The sequence below is a fragment of the Trachypithecus francoisi genome, unplaced genomic scaffold, assembly GCF_009764315.1.
Source record: "Trachypithecus francoisi isolate TF-2019V2 unplaced genomic scaffold, Tfra_2.0 Lachesis_group19, whole genome shotgun sequence".
In the NCBI taxonomy this organism is placed as follows: Eukaryota; Metazoa; Chordata; class Mammalia; order Primates; family Cercopithecidae; genus Trachypithecus; species Trachypithecus francoisi.
The window spans coordinates 22,278,299-22,300,519 of NW_022681464.1; the positions used below are offsets into that span (position 1 = coordinate 22,278,299).

Here is a 22,221-nt window from a genome sequence, read left to right on the forward strand (position 1 = left end):
TTGTAGTAAGGACTACAGATGTGGAGAGAAAGGCCACTGTTCCAAGGAGTTAACAACTTAATGGCAAAGAGCAGAATGTATGTAAATATGCCTTACAGAGTATTAAATATCAGTCTGATTCTAACAGGGCATTAAAAAATTACTGTCTAAAAAAGACACGGGTAGCCAGGCTCGGTGGCTCACGCCTGTAATCCCAGCACTTTGCGAGGCCGAGGTGGGCGGATTACGAGGTCAGGAGATCGAGACCATCCTGGCTAACACTGTGAAACCCTGTCTCTACTAAAAATACAAAAAATTAGCCAGGTGTGGTGGCGGGCGCCTGTAGTGCCAGCTAATCGGGAGGTTGAGGCAGAAGAAAGGGGTGAACCCCGGGAGGCAGAGCTTGCAGTGGGCTGAGATTGCGCTACTGCACTCCAGTCTGGGGCCACAGAGCGAGACTCCGTCTCAAAAAAAACAAAAACAAAAAAACAAACAAACAAACAAAAAACAACGTGAGTTATTTTCTGGAGATGGTTATATTTAAGGACCATCCTTTCATTCCATGTTTTTTCATTTTCTACTGCTGGGCATATATTGGAAACTTTGAAAATACTACTGATTTCATTTGCACAAAATAAGCCATTCCATTCAGCTGCTGGATAGGTTAGTCAGCCAGTCACAGTTCCTACCCAGTAAACACCTGCAGTTTACTTTTGACAGAATTGTACTTGAGCTGGCTTATTTTAAATCCCACCTTCTTCCTCCTTGTGTTTGATACAGAATAGGGTGAGAAATCTTACAATTGCTAGCTCTCCTTCCATGTGTAGTTCGACCTGCACTTTAACACCTATGGTAGTCTCACCATGTCATTTCTTGTATTTCCCTCAGTGGCGCCTACAGGTCTAAAATATAGGTTAGATGATTTAACATTCAGATTATATCCAGAATGAACGGCTTAGACTTTGGAGTTAGATATGTCTTGGCTTGTATCACTTAGCTGTGTCATTTTCATGCAACCTCCTTAAACCTTCAGGATCTCAGTTCCTTCGGCTGTAAAACAGACGTCATTGTACTGTACAAAATTGAAGTAAAATTAAAAGACATAACTTATGTTAAAATACCTAGACCATTCCATTACATATGGCCAGTGAATGTGACTTCACTTCTCCATTCCTCCATTAGTTTCATTATCTCCATTACTTTATAGTCTAGAACAAAGCAGGTTTGAAATATCAGGGGGCACTCCTTCATTACCTTTTAATTTGCTAACAATTAGCCGAAATCCTTCAGCAACACGATATCTAACATATAAGATGTTTAGTAGCATGCAGGATTTCCTAAGAGCAGGCTTGTATATCAGTCTTTATATCTTTCAGTTGACTTTCAGTATTAAAACAAAGTCTGATTCTCTAATTCATTGAGCATGGACTTCAAGATACAAAAATCAGAATACAAGAGATCCTGGGCTGGGCATGGTGGCCCACTCCCCAATCCCAGCACTTTGAGAGGCAGAGGCGGGCAGATCACCTGAGGTCAGGAGTTTGAGACCAGCCTGGCCAACATGGTGAAACCCTGTCTCTACTAAAAATACAAAAATCAGCTGGGAATGGTGGCAGTGCCTGTAATCCCAGCTACTCAGGAGGCTGAGGCAGGAGAATCACTTGAACCCAGGAGGCGGAGGTTGCAGTGAGCTGAGACGGTGCCACTGTACTCTAGCCTGGGCAACAAGAGCAAAACCCTGTCTCAAAAAAGAAAAAAAGAAAAAAGGAATGACTAAATATCTGAGCCCCGACAGGATCCTGATAATGGCACACCTTAGTAACTTTCAGTCCTGAAGTAACTAAGGAAATAAATGGGGTTGCCCCTGTGCCTTAAAATTTCATACACTCATTACATGGCACTAACTTTATGGAGTTTGGCAGCCGACTGCTTTTAACTAAAGGTCACTGACGTTTAAATTCCTTAGTGTATGATAATGTGGTACTGTTTTGGATTTTTGGTATATTCTTTATGTATCATTCTCCCACTGTAGTTTTCTATTTCAGAAGCTACTTACATTAAAATACTTACTTTACAACACCCAGAGTGCTAGGAAAGAATATGTCAATGTATAGGTAAGTATGGTTATACACAAACACACATATTTTGGGCTAGAGAATAACTAAAATTATTTAGCCTTGAAAATAATGCAAAACAGAAAATTATGCTATATTTAAAGATTTTAAATAAAAAAGATTCTGCTTTCCTAAAGGTCTCCTATTTAAATATAAATAAATCCTATTTAAAGTCTTTTTATTGGAGTATGTCCCAAGATTTAGCAAAATGTCTGTCATATAGTAACAATTGAAAAAACTTTACTAAAAAAAATCAGATAAAATCTTGAATTTTATAAACAGATACCCTCTGCAAATAAGAATTATCTCAAGTTACCAAGAAAGTAAGTGGCCGAACAGGTAATAAAGTTCACATCAATAAATCTGTAGTTTCTGCCAAATATTTTACAAAATATTATAATGATCCAGGTTATTATCATGACCCTATTCACAGGTAAAACAACTCAGAGAGAGAAATGAAGCCATCAGGATCCAGGTGCAACAACAAGGCAGTGGCATTTGAGAATTCTAGTGTTCAAACTAGGATATGTTTATTTCTGTCTTTTTAATTCTCATGCTCTTTTCTGCCTGAATGCTGTTGGGGGTTCCTGATGAAAAGTTATCAGGAAAGTATGTCGAAGAAAACCTGGCGCTGACTTGAAAGACCTGTGGCCTGTGCCTCCCACATTTCTCAGCAATTTTACATTATTTTTTCAGACAGCCACTACTAAATATTTTAAGAAGCACAGACAAAAAGCAAGGAAGAGCAATTTTACTGCAGCAGACGCCACTGACAATGTACTCTCCAGTTCAGTGAACCCTTTATAAAGGTTGCATTTTTTTCTTCCAATACAGCATATTTCAATAAAGTATAACCTCGTTGCACAGACAAAGCACTACACATTAGATAGAATCACAACCCGGCAGATAATTATTTTACATGTATCAATTTTAAGTCTCTTATCTTTACCCTCTGCTTCATCCAATATTATCATCCACAAATTTAGTAATAGGCTTAAGATCATTCAGTTGTAACTATATGTTTCCTTATTTAGCACCCTTTTTGGTTTTGATAAATGGAGGGAAATTTTAATTTCCTTGTTTAATCATTAAAAAAAAGTTCTGAGAATTTTAGATAATTTATTTGAAGAAACATAAATTTCTAAAATGTGAAATGGCATAGTCTATTAAACACTCACCTAAACCAGACTTTTTTAATCGTTTTAAGTGCTGACTTGTTTGTTTTCCAGTGGGAGATTTTTGCCCATGTTTCATTTCTTTATCTGAACTGTCTGCTTCACCATTTTTAGATTCGGATCCTAAAAAAGGAAATAGTTATTATGTCATTATCTTCTCTAGCTGTCCTCGAAAAGAAAAATCTAAAATTGTTTGAGGAACTGTAGATATAATCTCCTTTTCTAAGAGTTAATACACTACCTTTGGCCACAATCTGATTCCCCTACTGGATATAAAAAGAGAAGCCCAATAAATCAATCAAACAGAACAAAAAGCAAGAACAGATGGCCTAATAGTGGAGTCAAAACTACATTCACTGATCTGATAGCTTTTAAAAGAAATAGAGTCAGGTCTTTTGTAAAATACACGAATAAGCTTGAACAATACTATGTCATTTTGAGACAATACAAGACAGAGACAGGAAGATGAAGAAGAAAGGAATCTTGAAGAGAGGGAGAGATTATACCTTTATAAATAACTTTATGAAGTAGGAACAGAAAATACAAACGTTAATCTACAATAAATAGAATAGTACATAACTGATAAAGTGACAGAAGGTAAATTAGAAGAAAAGGTCAGGGCTGCACTGGGGTGAGAAGAATGCTGCCAGAACACAAAAACTAATAAAGGATTTCTGATTTTGCAGCACAGGACTGAAGAACAAATTCACACTCACAAAGAACTGCTTTTGATGGTATTATACATCAGCATGTGGTCCACCCTTAAAGTTCAACATTCAAACAAAAGCCAAAGCAACAAAAACAACAAAATTCACCTACACATTTTCTTACACCTACTGTCTTCATTTGCTGATGACGAGCAAGCTGGTACATTTTTCTTTTCTAAACTGGACATAGTCTATATTTTTGAATCACTGAGTCAAAGGTATAAGAAAATTAAACCAAACCTTAAGTGGAAGTATTATTCAGTTTCAGAAAAAAATCATGACATCTCTCTCAGTGAGGAAGTCTCCTCCAGGAAGAAACTGGCCAAGCATACGGTATTTCAGCTCTTTACCTGAAGGCGAATCCGACTGCTCATCAGACACCTTTAATGGTGTCAAAACAACACGAGGAACAGTCTTGTTTACCATCATTGAGACTCCATTTCTTCTTTTCTGCTGCTGCCTCAAAGCCTACAAAACATAATCAAAAGATACGACATAAAAATATAGCCAAAATAATTGCTCATAATTGAATTAAATGACTCATTTGCCCATCATTAGACAGAACCTCTTAAGAGACTTAAATTCCACAGAGCCCTTAATTTCTCAGGATTCTTAATAGTTACCTTCATGTCATTTTCCCTTAAAAGCATAAAATCAGGCTTTGGCAAAGGGTATAAGCCCGAGACCATTTTCGGTATAATTCTAACAACAAAGCAGCACTTAATGGTTTCTTCTACCTTAGCACTGTGGCTTGAGAGTCCATGGAATTTGAAACTATGACTCCCAAGTCAAATGAATGTAAAATAAATGTTTCGAAACCAGGATAAAAATATATGTGTCTGCACTTCTCTCGCAGGTGCGTCCTCTCCAGCGCACCGCTCAGTCAATCAAGTTAACACTGAGTGTCATCAGTATGTACAGCATGTAAGGACTACAGTATTGATGCACTCACTCAGCCGTGGGGAGCACTGCACAAAATCACTGAACATGGCAGGAATCATTTATTTCTGTGAAGGGAATCAGTCCTAATCTTGGAAACCTTGCAGCACTTGGCTTCTGTCTGCTTGACTTTGGGCATTAACCTTCAGAACACGAACATGACAGGTTCTAGCAAATCCAGGAAAAAATGAATATGAGAATAAATCTCTCCAAATGGGAGCACTTTGTGTTTCATAAGTGAATCGACCACGGTGATGATAATGTAATAAAAGACATTCAAAAGTTTTGAAATACAGCTTATCTAGCTGATCACTTTATATAGAAAATTACCTGTAATAAAAAGGGTCTTAAGCACACGAAACTGAAAAGCCATTAAATTCACAGCCATAGGAATGCTAAAACTCCTCAAAAGGTTAAAAGGCTGGCTTCATACTGTCTCAATCCTTTTTAGTCCTATTTTCTGTGTAATTTCTACCAATTTTACAACATCCCAGTTACTTGATTAATGTTCTTCGACTAAGAGTTGTCAGAATCTCCTGAAAGACTGCCTTGACTGTATTTTCCCTTGCTGTCATAAAATGATGTCCTTTTATTTGCAAAGGGTATTAGCCAATGTCCAACTTGTCAACCATAAGATTTAGCAACCAAATAATTACAGAAGTGAAAATTAAATACCATTTAAATGAGAGAAAGCATTTAAATTATGCATACAACTTATTCAGATAAGATTTAAAGACTGATGAGAAAGTAAAAGCTTGGGAAATCTATTACAAATGATATGGTTGCTAATGATAACATAAGACATCTTTTCTTTGATTCTTACATTTACTAAGTTTTCATAAAGTACCCAGCTACTATACATGGGACAGGGGCAAAAATTACAAAGATTAATAAGATGCCATCGTTCTCACCTTCAGCCTGCTGTCAATAATACATTTAATGAGGACATATATGCTATAAAATATTTAAGACATTTACTCTTTCTTCAAGATGTATACATAATTGCACATAAATTTTGCACATAATTGAGTCTGTCTGTCTAGCACTGTATAAGGATTCAAAGTACTTTATATTAATTAACCTAACAATCCAATAATAAAACAGAACACAGCAACATAGCAATTTAAATTACAATTAAGTCCATCTCTGCCCATGATGCAAGACTTCACAAAACAATTAAGCCTGCACAAAGAGTGATCAATTTTTAGGAGCCTTTATAGCATATATTTAAACTACTTCTCATGGAGAAAAAAATTCGGCATTTTAAAAATAGTGTGTGTGTGTGTGTGTGTGTGTGTGTGTGTGTGGTTAGAGAGTTTATTTTAGAAAATATTTAGGGAAAAAAAGATGAACTAACTAGAAGCTGGAATCATTAAGTCAAAGCTGGCATGTCTTTTTAGAGCATTTGTGGTAAATAATAATTAAAGCAACGAAAATTTTGACCTCAATTTCTAGAGCTGAGAGGACTCTGCTATAGAAAAATTAGTAATCAGAAGAAGAAAGCCATAATAAAAATAATGTAAGAATAAAAACCCGTAGCAATTTGTAATTTTAAAAAGACAAGGCAAGGATAAAGGAAGGTGACCAACACTGAGTCTGTTTGTATGATGTTTTTTGAATATATGTTTCCTGATCAGACAACCTTACTGTTTCTCAGTGCAATATTTTTAAAAGCCCTGACACACACTATGTGTGTAGGCAAACAAGACTAAATGCCTACTATATAAAAAGATTTTCTTTTTCCTTTTTTTTTGCTTTGTTTTGTTTTGAGATGGAGTCTCGCTCTGATGCCCAGGCTGCAGTGCAGTGGTGCAATCTCAGCTCACTGCAACCTTCGCTTCCTGGGTTCAAGCAATCCTCCCACCTCATCCTCCCAAGTAGCAAGGATAACAGGTTTGCACCACCACCCCTGGCTAGTTTTTTGTTTGTTTGTTTTTAGTAGAGACAGGTTTCACTATGTTGGCCAGGCAAGTCTTGAACTCCTGACCTCAAGCAATCTCCCTGCCTCCCTCCCAAAGTACTGGGATTACAGAAGAATTTTACTGAATTTCAGAATTTTCTGAAAAACTGGCAGTGTGATGCAGTGGTTAAGGAGTTGTAGAGTCAGAGAAAGATTTAACTAACTAGCTGCTAGGTAAATGACTTGGGTCAATGTCCCTACAAAACAGAGGCAGCAGCGCAGGCAAGATGCTTTAAACAAAAAATCTGCACAACAGTGGTTATCAGAGTTTACCTCACATAGTAAATACTCAACAAATGTCATTTTTTGTTATTTATATAACTTACCCTTTCTGCAACCAACGCATTTTTGAGACCTTATTCAGCTGTACGATAGCATAAGTGCTGCTGATCCATAGTGGTGAACATGAGAGTAGTTTTAATTATTCCACATTTTAGTGAAGGATTGACAAAGAAATACATGAAATAATATAAGTGTTTCACTCACATACAAGTGCTAAGAAAATTATGCCAGAAAGAGGAAGTAGAGTAACTTGGGTGGGGAGAACCAATCTAGAGTGGGATGTCAGAAATGGCCTCTCTGGAGGCAACAAAGGAGGTGAGACATAAATGACAAGAAACTGGTTGTGTGAAAATTGTGGGGTCTCCAATAAGTACAAAAAAAATAGTATCATATCCACTAGCACGGATAACTTTTGATTACTGCAGAAATTAAAAATAAAAACAAAAACAAAAACAAAAAAACAGAGTAGATGGAAAAAAAGGAGTAACGAGTTTACAGAGAAAGCAAAGAACTCCAAAATGGTTGCCAAGGCTTTATAAAGATCGGAGGACTTATATTCAGGATGAAAAACATGAGGTCAAATACAAAGCTTCCCTTCTACCCTCCCCAGACCATGTCTATGTCTCAAATCAGGAATTTCACTGGGGAAGGGTTTCCTGGTTTTGTTATTCCTTTGTTTCCTCTTTCTTTTTCTCCTGAGTTCCCCAGGATTAGTATTGAGAATAGGAATGAAAGACTAGAGCAAAGTTGTCTTAACCAGTGTTGTCACAGCCATGACATCATAACCTTTTGGGAGGCAGAGGGCCAACTGCTAGATTTTTATGGCCTGCATTAGTGGATACATAAGAGGCTTTTGCTGGGAGGCCTTTGAAACTACGCTCAACACTGATATAAACCACGCTTTCTCTAGCTGACCTCTGCACTTCCCCTCAGTGCAGGCTCTATGTACTGGGTTCCTCTCATCTAAGTAGGCAGCTTTCCTAGGCAAGGTCTTTACAAATTCCCCATGCTTGACTAGCTGTTCAGCACCTGCTCAGGATACAAGCACAGTCAGCATCCTTGTCCCACTGTACAATGTGTAGCCGAGCCATTATGGTCAGCCCTCTGATTTAACAAATCTCATAATCCTTCAAAATACAAGGTTTGGAACACACACCCCCAAATCTTGAGTTATTTTTTATACATCTGTTGGGGGTTGTTCAATCGACCATCTGGTCTCCTCTTAGTCCTTTGCGGCTATGTCTAACACCTCTCTTCCAAACAGGGTTACTGGTATCATACTGTCTGCAGCTTTGAGCTTTTGCTGAAATTCTAAGAAAACAAGAAAATTCCTATTTTACATTATGCTACATATATAATAGAAATCATCTGCAAATTAACTTGTGATTATCTGTATTTGGGTATCTCACAGCCTGGATATTAAAAATTCATGGAATAGATTAAGAAAATAGGATTAAGAGGATCACTTTAGATGGTTATGGATGCTGTGTCCTATACAGGGGTACCCTAAAAGAGGGGATGTTATTTTTTGTTGTGACAACTTGGAAGGGGCAGCTTTTTCTATTACACATCAGAGTCTTAATTAGCTAGTGGTGGCCCTGTTGATTTGTCTATAATGTGATTTATTTTGACAGATATTACATAATCAGTCTATTTGAGTCTAGATTCATTTTAGGGGAGGATATAAATGAGACACCTCCAACTGTCTCAAGCCTTAGCTGTACTGAGGAATGCTAATGGACTATCTTGTAGAACAACTTTAAATCCTGTCCTTTCAAATCCAGAAAGAAGTAACATCAAAATCAAAATAAACAAGCAGATGGTGAGTGTAAATGCAGTCTACTATGAAGAAATGTACCTTCAAGCCAGTCACATGTATAATGTTCCACTGTCCAAACCACACAGAGTACAATTTCAATATTGATGGTATTATGAGAAGGAGTATAATTGGATTTACCAAGTTTAATGCTTCCAGGTATTATTTAATACGAAAGAAATTTACAAGCTTAACCCTGGAAATGAACGCACTTTTCAAAGGAAACACATACAACATAGCTAACCCAGTCTAGGAAAAGTAAAGATTATATCACACTCACATCAATTCAATTCTGGCTCTAAGTGCAAGGAAAGAAATCAAAAGATGCTGACTGTGCATGCTTTTCTCCAGTGACATATTGCAATACTTTCTTGCAAAAAGAGAGAGAGAGAAAAAAACCCTTTAAATAAACATTTGATTTTTCAGACAGAAAGCCTGTTAGATAGTTCTAAAAATATGGATTCGTTTTCATCCCTATCCTAATGGAAAAATAAAATAAAACTTCAAATCAGAGGCTTTTGTGTTAACTTGGAATTTTAAGCAAGTAATGCCTGCTTTATTTTAACAACGAAAAAACACAAGCAATGTAGCTTAAGAATGCACTGAATACAGTAACTCTTCCACTGAAAATCTGAAAACATTACATGCTGTGAATGCTAAAAGTTAAATGATTAGAAATACATATAGAAAACAGTGGGCTGTTTCAGGCACCAACAACTTGCACTGCCGCTAGTGTGATAAATGTCAATGCCCATGTTAGGAAACTATTATCATGCAATATAACCTTTGGAATTTCACAGTATTGGTCAAACATATAAAGCTAAAGCAAAATACCAAGAATAGATCTGCTTGGCAATATCAAAAAGAAAATGCATCTGCAACTTTATGAATAAACTCTACCACCCTAAATAAATAATGAAGGAAGTCAAGTAAACCAACACAAACAACATAGAAAGGTTATGTTCACTACCATGTCACTTGCCGTAAGAGAACTCATCCTTCTTTAACCTTTCATCATCTTGTGGCTGTTTAAAATTTCTAAAATTTAATCTTCCTGAATTATAATTTAAAATGCAAAATCGAATCTTTTCACACTTTTTAGGATCATAACTAAAATACCCAGGCAGAAAGAAGGCAGGGAACAAGGTCATAATCAGCAATCTGCTGCTCTCCAGAGGCTTCTGAATATGCTTATGCAGAAAAAAAAAAAGACAACTACTGAAACAACACTATATTATTCATGCAGTTATACCCAACATATGATGTTAACTAACATTTTGAGGATTAGAAAGTAAAAGGGACTCAAATATTTGGGAGCAATAAAAGTATTCTATGTCAATAGTCAAGGGACATTATAGCTTCCAGATTGTCCAGCTTACAGTTACACTGCAATCAACGGTGCTATGACATCAAAGAGCCCACTCTGTAGCAACGTGCTTTAGGCAGGGGTAGAAAGTGGGGGCCTTCAGACTTAAGAAAGTATGCCTGGCATATTTTGTAAGACAGTTTGTTTTAAATTATTTTTTTAACTCCACTTATGATTATAAAGCTATTTGGTTTTAGGAATTTGTTTAAATCTACTTCTTTCTAAGAGTCTACACTGGTTAATGTATAGACTACTAAAGTCCTACTGAATCACAACATATTTCTGATAAAATAATAATGACATACATTTGAGTGTGTGCTATCAATATGGGCTGGCACTGAAGATAAGCAGCCTCTATTCAGAAATGCTATTTTTAATAAGTATGCTGTATTGCTTTCCATATGCTATATAACAACTCAAGTATGTAGATTTTCTTGGATAGTATCAAAAATTCATCTATACTATTACATAGCATATGCTGAAAGGCAGCATTTGTGAAGAGGGCAGAATCTAAACTATGGTTCTGGATTCAAACGTCATCTCTAAGATTTACTTGCAGGGTGATCTTGGGCAAGTTACCTAACTTGGGTCTTAGTTTCTTCCTTTGAAAAATGGAGATATAAGTACATACTTCCAAGCATTTGCATGAGAATTAAATAATATATCCCATGTAAAATGGAGAGTACAGTGTCTAGAAACCATAACAGTTAATTATTAGCTAATGTAATTATTTTTAAGATCATTCTCCTGGCCCTAGGTTCATATGATTACGATTTGTGCATGTACACATACACGTGAAACATATATTCACAAACACAGATCACAGGTATATGGACATATATACATATATATGTATATAACACACTTACAAAGAATTCTGCATGGTCATAGCCATTCAGCTATCCAAAAGAAAAGAAAGCTGTAGATTTGCTGAGGTTGCTACAGTTTAAAATGCTGCATGTTCAGTCAATTTTTGCAATGCTGTCTTAAGAAATTCAGCAATTACATGGAATCTGGGCAAAATTCTGCAAGAACAGCTTTTCTTCTAAATATGTTTCCAATATAAATTTGATTATTAATCAAATATTAGCATATTTGCTATATATTGAGCCATATTCTCCTGGTTACTAATTTGCTATAGGTTATAAAACAGAAGTTTTAAGAAATGAATTAATAACTCTTTCAGGACATTAAGAAGCTTTCAGGACAGGATTCTTAAAACAAAGCTTAGACTCTAAGCAAGCAGTGGCAGTTCCCATGAAAATACGCTCCACAAAAAACACAAAACAAAAAAAATCACTTAAAATTGTGTGATGTTTTAGTAATTGAAAAAAATGTTCCAATAACACAAAACCAAAATGATGAAAGTACAAATTAATAATATAGAACAATACAGAAAGTTGTACCTTTATATTTCTATTCATATACAGGAAGATTTCGTGGTGTGCACATTTTTCAAGTCACTGAACCTCACAAGTATGTTTCATTTATGATCCCATTTATGTTTCTTAAATGCCACAGCCACAAGTGTCCATTTTCATATCTTTTCTTCTCTTCTGGTTAGTATTTTATTACCTGCATCTTATTTGCTGTCTGAATGAGTCGCCTAGGCTTTGCTACCTACATCCATTTTTTATTTCATCAATTAAAAAGGGATCTCAACACCGATTTCAGTTTTGTTCTCTGGCATCTGAAACATTTCAAATGCAGTAAGTGGCAAGCTCTCCAAAGGGTACTTGACCTATGCAGGGTGAAATATACTGTTACTACCTTCAATATAATAACCAATGAATGGCAATGCTGCAGTGTCAATAATATGAAATAGGAAGGTAACATAATTCAGCATAAACATGCTAAGTTTCTTTCCTGTGTTTTCTTGTCTGAGGTACAGGAGAAGATAGGTAGAAATGTTCTAAGTCTAGAAGTTTGGATGTACATATTAAGAAGCTTTAGTGGTTGGTGGAACTTAAAAAACTCTATTTTAGAAAACATAATTTTTCTTTTCCTTGTGATAATATGTCACTAGACTGATACCTCTAATCCTGGATCTAGTACAGGTCATCAATGGGTGGCTGAAGGGGGAGTTGTTATAGAAGGATCAAAATAGAATGTACAAGAGGAAAGCACTTAAGGGGAAACTATGAATTCAGGGTTAAATACGTGAACCTTCCATTTACTGACACTCTTTGTGTTATCATCATACGATGGCTCCATCTAACCATAACATCTCCTCCTTTTCTTCTCTGCACAATTTAGCATTTGCCAGTATGACAGCAGTCACTATTATTTCTATGAGCCACTCACTCTACCATGTGCTTTCATCGTATTACCTCAGTTAATTCTCAGATCAATCCCAGGAGCAAGATACTATTATTTTCCACATTTTCTATATAAGGAATTTAAGATTCAGAGAGGAGAAGTAGCTTGCCTAGAGACAGCAAGTGAGTAGCAAGAATTTAAACCAGGGTATGTCAGCACCCAGAGCCCAACCTTGTAAATATCCCCTCCTTGCACCATCTCAGTGCAAGGCCACAAAGGCCCATACTGCCTCTGTGACAGCAGAATAATATGGCAACTTTAACTGCCATTCAGCACCAAACAACACTCATTAATGAATACTCCAGATATAAGTAAGCAACACTCACTATTTTTCTTATTTGTAACTTAATGTATCTCAGTAACAACAAATAAATTATCATTTATTTTTATACTATCAGATAAGCACAAAAAACACAGAGATGTTATTTTTTAAATATGCAATGCATTTATGAACCCAACAGATGTATTACTATAAATCACACATAGACACACAAAATCTTAATACAAATTTTTATATATTTTCAGTGGATGCATATTCCTCCTTCTATTTTACATTAAAATTTTCAGTCAAGTCTCTCCTAGTTTTTTCTTTTATCAAAGATTTAAATTATTGAACTGAATATCATGGATGGGGTTGAATTCAGGAAAATTCTGCTTTCTGATTCCTAGGTTCCTACTTACTTGATCAGCAAAACAAACATTACCTTAAGTACATAGAACTGAAGGACAAAGAATAAATGGCAGCTATCTTACCTGTTTAAGAGCCTTTTTGGTGTGCTGCTGGAAGGAAGACACTAACTTGCTTTGCACTGCTGTGTTAGTAAGGCTTGAATCTCGAGTGGAAGATGCTTCATCAGTTACCTGCTTCGAACAAACTAGAAACAGAAAGAGATAATGATATTACTAATTTGAATTCCTTTTTTTATATTCACTGTAATTACACACTTGGAGCTTTTCTCCAATTGAAAATGGATACCTAAAATAAAGCAAAATAGCACAGCAAAAAGAAGGGTATCTAGATACGAAGAAACGGAATCATTTAATAACTGTGTGGCCACAGTTCCATTTAACCTTTTTAAGCCTTCCTGTCCTTATCCGCAAATTGATGATAATTTCTATGCCACTAAACTATTGTATGGACATAAAAAATAGACAATATCTGCCTCAGGAGTTGGGAGTCAGCAGGTACTATCTGAATTTGAATATGAAGATTGGGCAATGCATAGTATTCTGGAAAAAAAAATCTAAATTAATGCAATTGTTTTAAATCTACCCAGCCTCATAGGTATTATGATTCTTCTACTTAACAGCCTTACTAATAGAATCTGTGACCTATGGGACATGTTTATTTTCTCCTATGGGCTGAGTCATAAAGCATGGATAAGGAAAAAAGAAATCTGAGATGCTTGTTACCAACTCAAGATAATTATTTTGAGGAAAATGGTGCTCTGACAGACATGTTGTCTATTCTATAGAAGACATTTTCTTCCAAAAGACTGCTTTTTAGGAGAATCAACATCTCACTGACTTGGGTGACCAAACAGAGCCCACAGGCAGTGTCTGCTCTCTGAAACCCATGTTCGAGCCAGAACTCTACCTTTAGTTCTCCTCAAACTGAGAGACTTCTGAGTCCTCATTTGACTCCTCCTCAAACTGAGAGACTTTAACACTGAAATGGTTTGAGTAGGAGCACAGATGCAGGCCCTTTTCTGTATACACTGGGGGAGAAGGAGTTTGGAAAATCAAAATGAGGAAGTACTATGATTAGCGACAGAATGGAGGCATATGTCAAAGGCAGGAGGCAAGAGGAAGTCAGAAGAAAATAACTTGAGAACATATTGTAAAAAAGCTCAAAACATGACTTTTTAAGGGCACCAGGGTTAATGCTAATTCAAGAAAACTTTTCAAGTGATGGCAACTTGAGAGGTTTCTGACCTGAGTTTTAAAAGACGGTGAAGAAGTAAAAATTATTGTAGCAAAAAATGGGAAGCACAGGCATATGCACCTTGAGAACACTCAAGTGGCTTTTGATAGACTCAAACACACCTTGCCTAGAAATAATCATGCGGTCCGTGAGAGACAATTTTGGGGAAAAAAAATCAAATTTTTTGTTAATACAGAAAGTAATCAGACAAATGAACAAATTTAGGAAAATAAAATAACTGTTAGTTATTAATGCAAGACACTTCCGGCATGTGATCTGATTTAATCCTTGCAGCTTTCTTGTAACACAATAAGGTACATATTTCTATATTCGAGAAAGAAAACTAGAGCTCAGAAAGGTGAAATAACTTGTCCATAGTCATAGAGCCAATGAAACTGCAGAGATAGGATTCAAGGCCAACCTAGTCTAGCTTCAGAATCCATGATTTTTCCACTTAAAATATTCGGTTTCAAAAGTCAAGATCTGATACAGAAAATATCATATCGAAAGAAGCATAATTAGTTGCGTGATACTGAAACTAGAAGTTAACAAAGGCGGGGGAAACAAGTCACTCAGCCCCCGACAAGGAAAAATTGAGAATTGTGAGTAAGTGATGGGTCTAGGAAATACTATGGTTGAAGTAGCAAAAAGATTTGCGGATGAATATAGTGAGAAAAGTCACTGAATTAAAGATCAGATGACTTTTTTTACTTAATATGATTTTTTTCCTTAAGACGGTCTAAATGTTCTAGTTAAGAAACAGTTTACTAAGTTGATCACATAAACTATGGTTCCTAGGCTTCTCTCCTTACAATAATCACTAGAATAATTTGTAACACCTTGCCAAAGCTTATTATTTATCAAGAAATATTATAAATAATCATCAGTTTATAGTCTAAACACAAATTTATAGTATTTACTGATAACACAGGTAGTCTTTTCAATGTTCTGAAGTCTCTATGAAATGTGACCAACTGAGGAGGTGACAGAGAGATGGTAGATAGAATATATGATCCCAAATGAACAGATCTCATGTACGCCCAGCCAAATGTAAAGTGTGCATTAGCGAATATGTTTGATTACTTTCACATTCTTATAATGGCATTTACACCTACAAAACTGGAAACCTACAGGTTAGTTCGTTTAAAGGAGAACTAAATGCAGTCCAAAGATATTAAGGAACTTAGGGAAAATATGAGAAAGCTTCTGCATACTGGGCATCTAAATATACTTCCAACTTGTTTAGAAAATGCTATTATTCTCATGTCTTTCAAGGTAAACTTCACTTCAGCAGGATTAAACAATAAATTCGGACCCAGTGTACATGTAACTGAGGCCTCATATCCTTCTTATTTTCTGAATAAGAAAATAAGCAATATGCAATCATCTGTCCTTCCTGAGGGTAACTGTTATATAGCTCATCAGTTGCTCTATTTCTGACCTAGGAAACCATCAGACATTGGGATACCTATTTCAGTATCAGCATATACACTGTATAATTTTGGTTAAATTTATTATGGCACTATGTTGATAGTGATTGACATCTATTTATATATGTTGTATCCAAAAGAAAGATTCTATTCAATTTAGAGCCCAGGACTTCAGATGGAGGGCAGGACAACACTTGAAACTGCATTAAGGAATACCATGCAGTTTGTTCTAAAAATGATTCATTTTCCTTAACCCACTGCTTTATCTTACACTCCATTCTAGACCCAAGAAAAACATCAAGAATACCTGGCTGAGGTAGTCAATTTTCTCCCTAATCCCTCTTACTGGAAGTTGTTCCTGACTTTATTTCTCCAGATCAAAGCATATTTCCCTAATTATTTACTTCCCTAATTATTTATTGACACAATAACTATAGAACCTTAAAGAAAAGCAAAATGTAACAGAAAAAAAATATGTGATTGTTCCTTTGGGTTGAATAATTTATTTTTAAGAAAAAAAAAATCAGGAAAGAAAAAATGGGTGGGACATATTTGCAATTCACCCATATGCTTCACTCAGTGTGCTCATATACATTTTTAAATTACTGACAAATATGGACCTTTTCTCATGGACATTTAAGTTCCTTTATTCATTAGTTTTCCATGCATATGACGTGAAAATATCTGAATCTAAAAACACTAATTCACTGAGTGCAGCTGGCCTGTGCAGGTTCATGCAGATTCATATTCTGACAAAATGCAAGGTTTTCACTTCTACTTATTCTTGCAGCTTTCTTAATAATAGATGTGATAAATAAATAATGAAGGATTCATTTTAAACAGTTGCCTGAATATTTATCTAACAGACTGACTTTGGCCTCTGAAATACAAGCCAAAGGGAAATTAATGTTAAAGAAAGGATCAGGGAAAATCCCTTGCATGTAAAATTACAACAGGAGCCAGGAAACTGAAGAATTAGGACAGATGTTTTATCCAATAAATATCAAATACTGACATGCAGTTTAGAAAGTGATATCTTCTTGGCATTGAGAACAGAACAGGAGCTATCTTTTCTAACTGTGTACTGGCATGATCACAAAACTAATGCCAGGACCTTATACCTTGAAATCCCACAATACAGCCTGTCCTTTTCAAATTGAAGATGAGGAAACAAAATGAGACTAGTTCTCCCTAGAATTTTTATTATTCCACATTTTTTAAAAGGTATAAAAATACTATTTCTGTCTACATTTTGCTTGCCTACCAAAAACAGGCAAGCCAAAAGGATAGTTAAAAGCTAATCTGCTGATTTTAAATTTGCCTCTCAATACCTCTACTCTTACTCCCCAAACCCTCCCTCAAAATACTCTATTTAGAAGACCTGGGAGCAAAAGGAGGTGGGAGATTATAGGTAACCATGAGACAGCCTTGAAGGCTAGAGAACTGGTAACTGCTCCAGTAAAACTGTGGGCTTCAGTGTCTCCAAGTTGTCTCTCTCTCCTTTTAATTTGCCATGCAACTTGAAAATACTATTGAACTAGAAAATGTAGATTAGAGTTCCTATTTTTAAAGCTGCATGCTAGGGAGGGGATATGGCTGGTATTCCCTCCTAATATAAGTACTAATCCACTGACAGGTGTACAAGAGGACACCCACAATTGTAACTGTGACCTACAACCCAGGATATAAAGGAGCAATCAGAATGCAAACTTGATATGTCTCTCTTGTCTCACATCCTGCCTACCTCCCAATTCTCACCCTCTATAATCCAGCCAATCTGGAGAGTCTTCAGTGTCTTCTGAACACATCTACTTGCTGTGTTTGTTGTACTTGGTCTGATTGTCCCTTCTCCAAATATCCTTTCCCAGCACTCTGCCTGGCAAACTCATCTTGGCAGCCCAAATTCTAAACAGCTTCCCCCAAAGCTTCTCTGACTATCCCAGCTTCTGAGGTAGACTTGCTCCTCCCCTAGCCATGCTGTCTTGGAATTTACTGTACGAATTCATGACAGTCCCTGCAATGCTGGTGCTGTCGTCTGCCTCAGCCGCCGCAGGCTCAGAAACTCAGGGACCTATATGCAAAGATGGGCACAGAACAGTCGATCTATTAGTGTTCACTGAATTTTTTAAAAATCAAATTTTAAAATACCAAATTCGAAAATTTTGTTTAAAGTATTTTTGAAGTTAACTTTCAACTATGATTTTTAAAAATAATTCATGAAAGTGGAGGTCAGCAGAGCTCTTTTTTATGTAAAAGTATGTATAAAATGAATTGTTGTAAACTTGAAAATAGAAGCCTTCTTAAATTATTTTCCCAAATTATTGTACAGTCAATTAGGGATAATACGAAAGCCAAATGACAGAATTTCCTATGAAAGACAGTAGGAAGTTGTATGACCTGCCACTAGTTATAGATAGATTTCTCTTTGCCATCTTTACTCATTGCCTTATTTAACGAGTAAAGTCACAGTTTTGTGCTTTTGCATGGGGAAATAAAAATAAAATTTAAAGTCAAAATTAGAAATCACAATGCTTACATAAAATGGCAGAAGCTGTGTTACCACAACACAGACCAGGATCTGTACATTATATAGTCGCTGCAAAACAGATATTGTGTACTATTAATTGCTCTCTGTCCCACTGAGCCACCCAATAAGTAACAAGCTATCTGAGGAAACTGGTGCTCAAAGACCTAATAAAGACAAGGAGGGGAGCAGTCTTTTACTAATTTCATTTCTGTAAGTTCTCTTTCCAAACACTCCCTTTCATTCTTATGAATAATCAGACTAGATGTTCTCAAATCACAACAGTTTTCTGTATGAATGATCTTGACATACATTATAGGCTTAAAAAAAGTTATATGAATAAAAAATTTAACTCAAAGGATACATAGTATATTAGGAATAACACTGTGGTACACTGTTAGAAGTCAATAAAATCTGAACAGAGGGCTGGGTCTTAGAGGAAGTTTACTGGTTTATTGATTAATCATTCATTAAATTGCACAACTTTTATTGAGTACTTTCCCTCATGCCAATCACGGTATACGATGCTGGGGGAAAAACAGTAAAAAAGATCCAATACCTGAGTTGGAGGCCATAAGAATTTTTAAAAACTGTTTTCAATAAACAATAGACCATTAATTCTACCTGAGGAAAACTACCGATGAAAACTAAACTATAACAAATTTGTTTTGAAAGATCAACAAACAGACAATTCAGAAATATCCTCAAATGGCAAATAATAACAAAAGTTTATGCTTGGGTTATACTTTGTTTTATGTACAGTATTTACATCTGAAATTGTGTAAATCATATATTTTGGATATATACAGCCAGAAAATACATGCTACAAATTGTTAAAAAGGCTTGAACAGGGAAAACTATCTGACTCCAATTAAATCATTCCTGAACTCCATTTTTAAAATCCTTTTTGCATTCAGCCTACACAGAATTGCCTTTTCTAAAAACACTTGTTTCAGTATAGGTATAGGTATTTGGGTTTAAGCAAATTTCCTTGTTACATTAAAAGAAAATCCAAAGGATATAAGTCACCAAGAAAAGTCAGTAATTAAATAGATTAATAAATTGCTAGTAATACTAGCAATAAAATAATGGGAACAGCAACTTTTTCCTAAGACCCTTTCAGAGGACAAGGAGTCTAAAAATTATGAGCACTGTGGCTAACATGGTGAAACCCTGTCTCTACTAAAAAATACAAAAAAACTAGCCAGGGGAGGTGGCGGGCACCTGTAGTCCCAGCTACTCGGGAGGCTGAGGCAGGAGAATGGCGTAAACCCGGGAGGTGGAGCTTGCAGTGAGCTGGAGATCCGGCCACTGCACTCCAGCCTGGGCGACAGAGTGAAACTCCGTCTCAAAAAAAAAAAAAAAAATTATAAGCACTGATGCTCTCGATAATATTTAGTACAATATCTTCTATAATGAACCATACCTAATATAACTGGAATGATTACTATATAACCTACTTCATTAGCCCAATGACGCCCCTTCTTATTCAGAAGAGATTTTCAGAAAAAAAGAGCAAAATAAACCAAGAGGAATGTTGAATCAGATAATAATTATACCAACCATATGCATCAGTGAGAACATGCTGCTGCAAAATGTCATCATGCCAGAGACCTTAGTGATTTGGGTGGCTGATATCATATGGTGCAAATGCCATTCACCTGCCACAGAAATGGATATGCCACCATCTCATTACAATGGCTACAAATGGTTCACAAACATTTCGATTAGAACACCAAAGCTCCAAAGGTAACTAGGAAGACCACTGTATACACTAAAGGTGTAGCTATAAGAATCTCTCCTACAAGCCGTACTCAATTTACCAGCCAGGCCAATTTAGTTATACTATTATCTCTGGATATTCATAAAAATATCTCCTTAAACACAGAAGAGAAAAAACTCAAACCAAAACATAAATATATTTAGTAGGAAAAGCATATATTGTAGTTACCAGTCTTTAGCCACCTAACCTCCTCCTACCATAGAACCAACAAGGATTTCGCTCACAGGGTAATGCAGATTAATAATACTATATGCTGTTTGTGTGGGAAAAATAACATCAGAGGCTATTTATTTTATACTGGTATAACCCCTGTGATCTTCCACACTGCATCAGGTTTCTGAAACATCTGCACAGAAATAAAGCAATCAGCCTAGAAAATGAGAAACAGAAAAAAGTGGACAGGAAGGAGATCAGCAAAAGGTTGGTACAGGTCAAGGTTAAGTGTTTCATTCATGGGCATCACTACTAATTACTTCACACTTTACCATATAAACTATGAACTCCAATGTACGATAAAGGGGAATCAGGTTAGCTATCCAGAAGGCAGTTTGAGAAATGGCTATACAATGTGACTGTAAAGAAAAGTGAGAGTGAATTATCTGGCATCAATGAAAAAGTACTTTTTTTAAACTACATGAGTGTTTTGTTCATATGTACAGTCACAGATTATATAAATCAAACAGAATATTGGCTAGTTAAGATGGATACTTGAGGGAATACCTTCAATTCTGTTTTTATTTGAGAAGGAGTTTGTTGTTTTATTATGAGATCATATTCTGTTCTCGATCTGTATATTATGAAATATTTCTCTCACAATTCAAGAAGAGAGGTGAAAGTATGCTTAAATGGGTCACTTTGTCGCACTTAAAAAGAAAACTTTTTCCTACATGACTCCGGACTGTTAAAACTGACCAAAATCCATTTAGACAAGAATGAAGTTCACAGTTCAAGAGGAAATACGTAAGAAAAAGAGGTCTCTAAAAGATAAAAGAAACGAAAAGTATCTGTAAATAATGTTTGAAAGAGTTGGGATAAGTAGTTTAGAGCAGTTAAGATGAAGGGGTGACCATCTGTTGTTTATCATCAGAGCACAGAAAAAATAAAAAAGAAGGAAATTAGCTTAATTAAAAGCATAAAAGATTTCAACATAAAGAAAAAAATCCTTCTCTATAAAAGTTATCAAGAACACAGGGAGAAGTATAAAGGTGACTGTGTGATTTCTATCCTCCTGATCATATACTAGTAGAACATTGTCTACTTCAATTGACTGGTTTAAGAAAAACACTGGTAGGAGAGAGGAACCAGAGCTTTAGGATCTTTTGAAGTTCCTCATGCTTCTTGTGAACTGTATAATCTGGGGGCTGGGATAAAAGAAAGGAGAAGGAGAAAGAGTGGGCAGTGGAAGTTCTATATCCTGCCAGTGGTCATTTCTGACTCTGAAGATTATTCGCTTTCCTCTGTGTTTTCTTCAATGTGTAACTAAAACAACATAATTTTCACATACTTAAGTTTCTCTAGGCCACCAATGTAGGGCAGGTGTCTCCATGAGCTAACAAAGCTGTTGGCTAAAATGCAGAGCTGTTGAATGAAAGACAAATTAGCTTAACCCCCCAAAATTAGGGGAACTGGTTCAGGCATAGAAGGAACATCCTTCCTGTCACCTGCAAGATTCTTAGGAATGGCTGCCGGGTAGTTGGTCACGCTGTGTTGCCTTTCTCCACGATCATGTAGAAGCCTGTTGACACTCTCCTACCCCCACCCTCCTGAACACAAAGATGCAGACACACACCATCCAACGTAAAACTACACTGGAGCATTCACAGGCAAGTTACTGTAAAACCTCCAGCAAAACAAGACCAGGAATACCAACTGACACTGGGTAGGTGAGCAACATCTTCCAAAG

At 36.1% G+C, this 22,221-nt stretch overlaps 1 protein-coding gene across 1 annotated transcript in view; it reads right to left on the minus strand.

Moving 5' to 3' along the window:
• The window catches only part of ASXL3 (ASXL transcriptional regulator 3), a 171,945-nt gene that overhangs the window by 74,541 nt on the left and 75,183 nt on the right, over window positions 1–22,221 (minus strand). Inside the window, 3 exon segments of the mRNA XM_033178027.1 lie at window positions 3,272–3,391; window positions 4,326–4,443; window positions 13,411–13,532. Coding sequence (XP_033033918.1) covers window positions 3,272–3,391; window positions 4,326–4,443; window positions 13,411–13,532 — 360 coding nt within the window.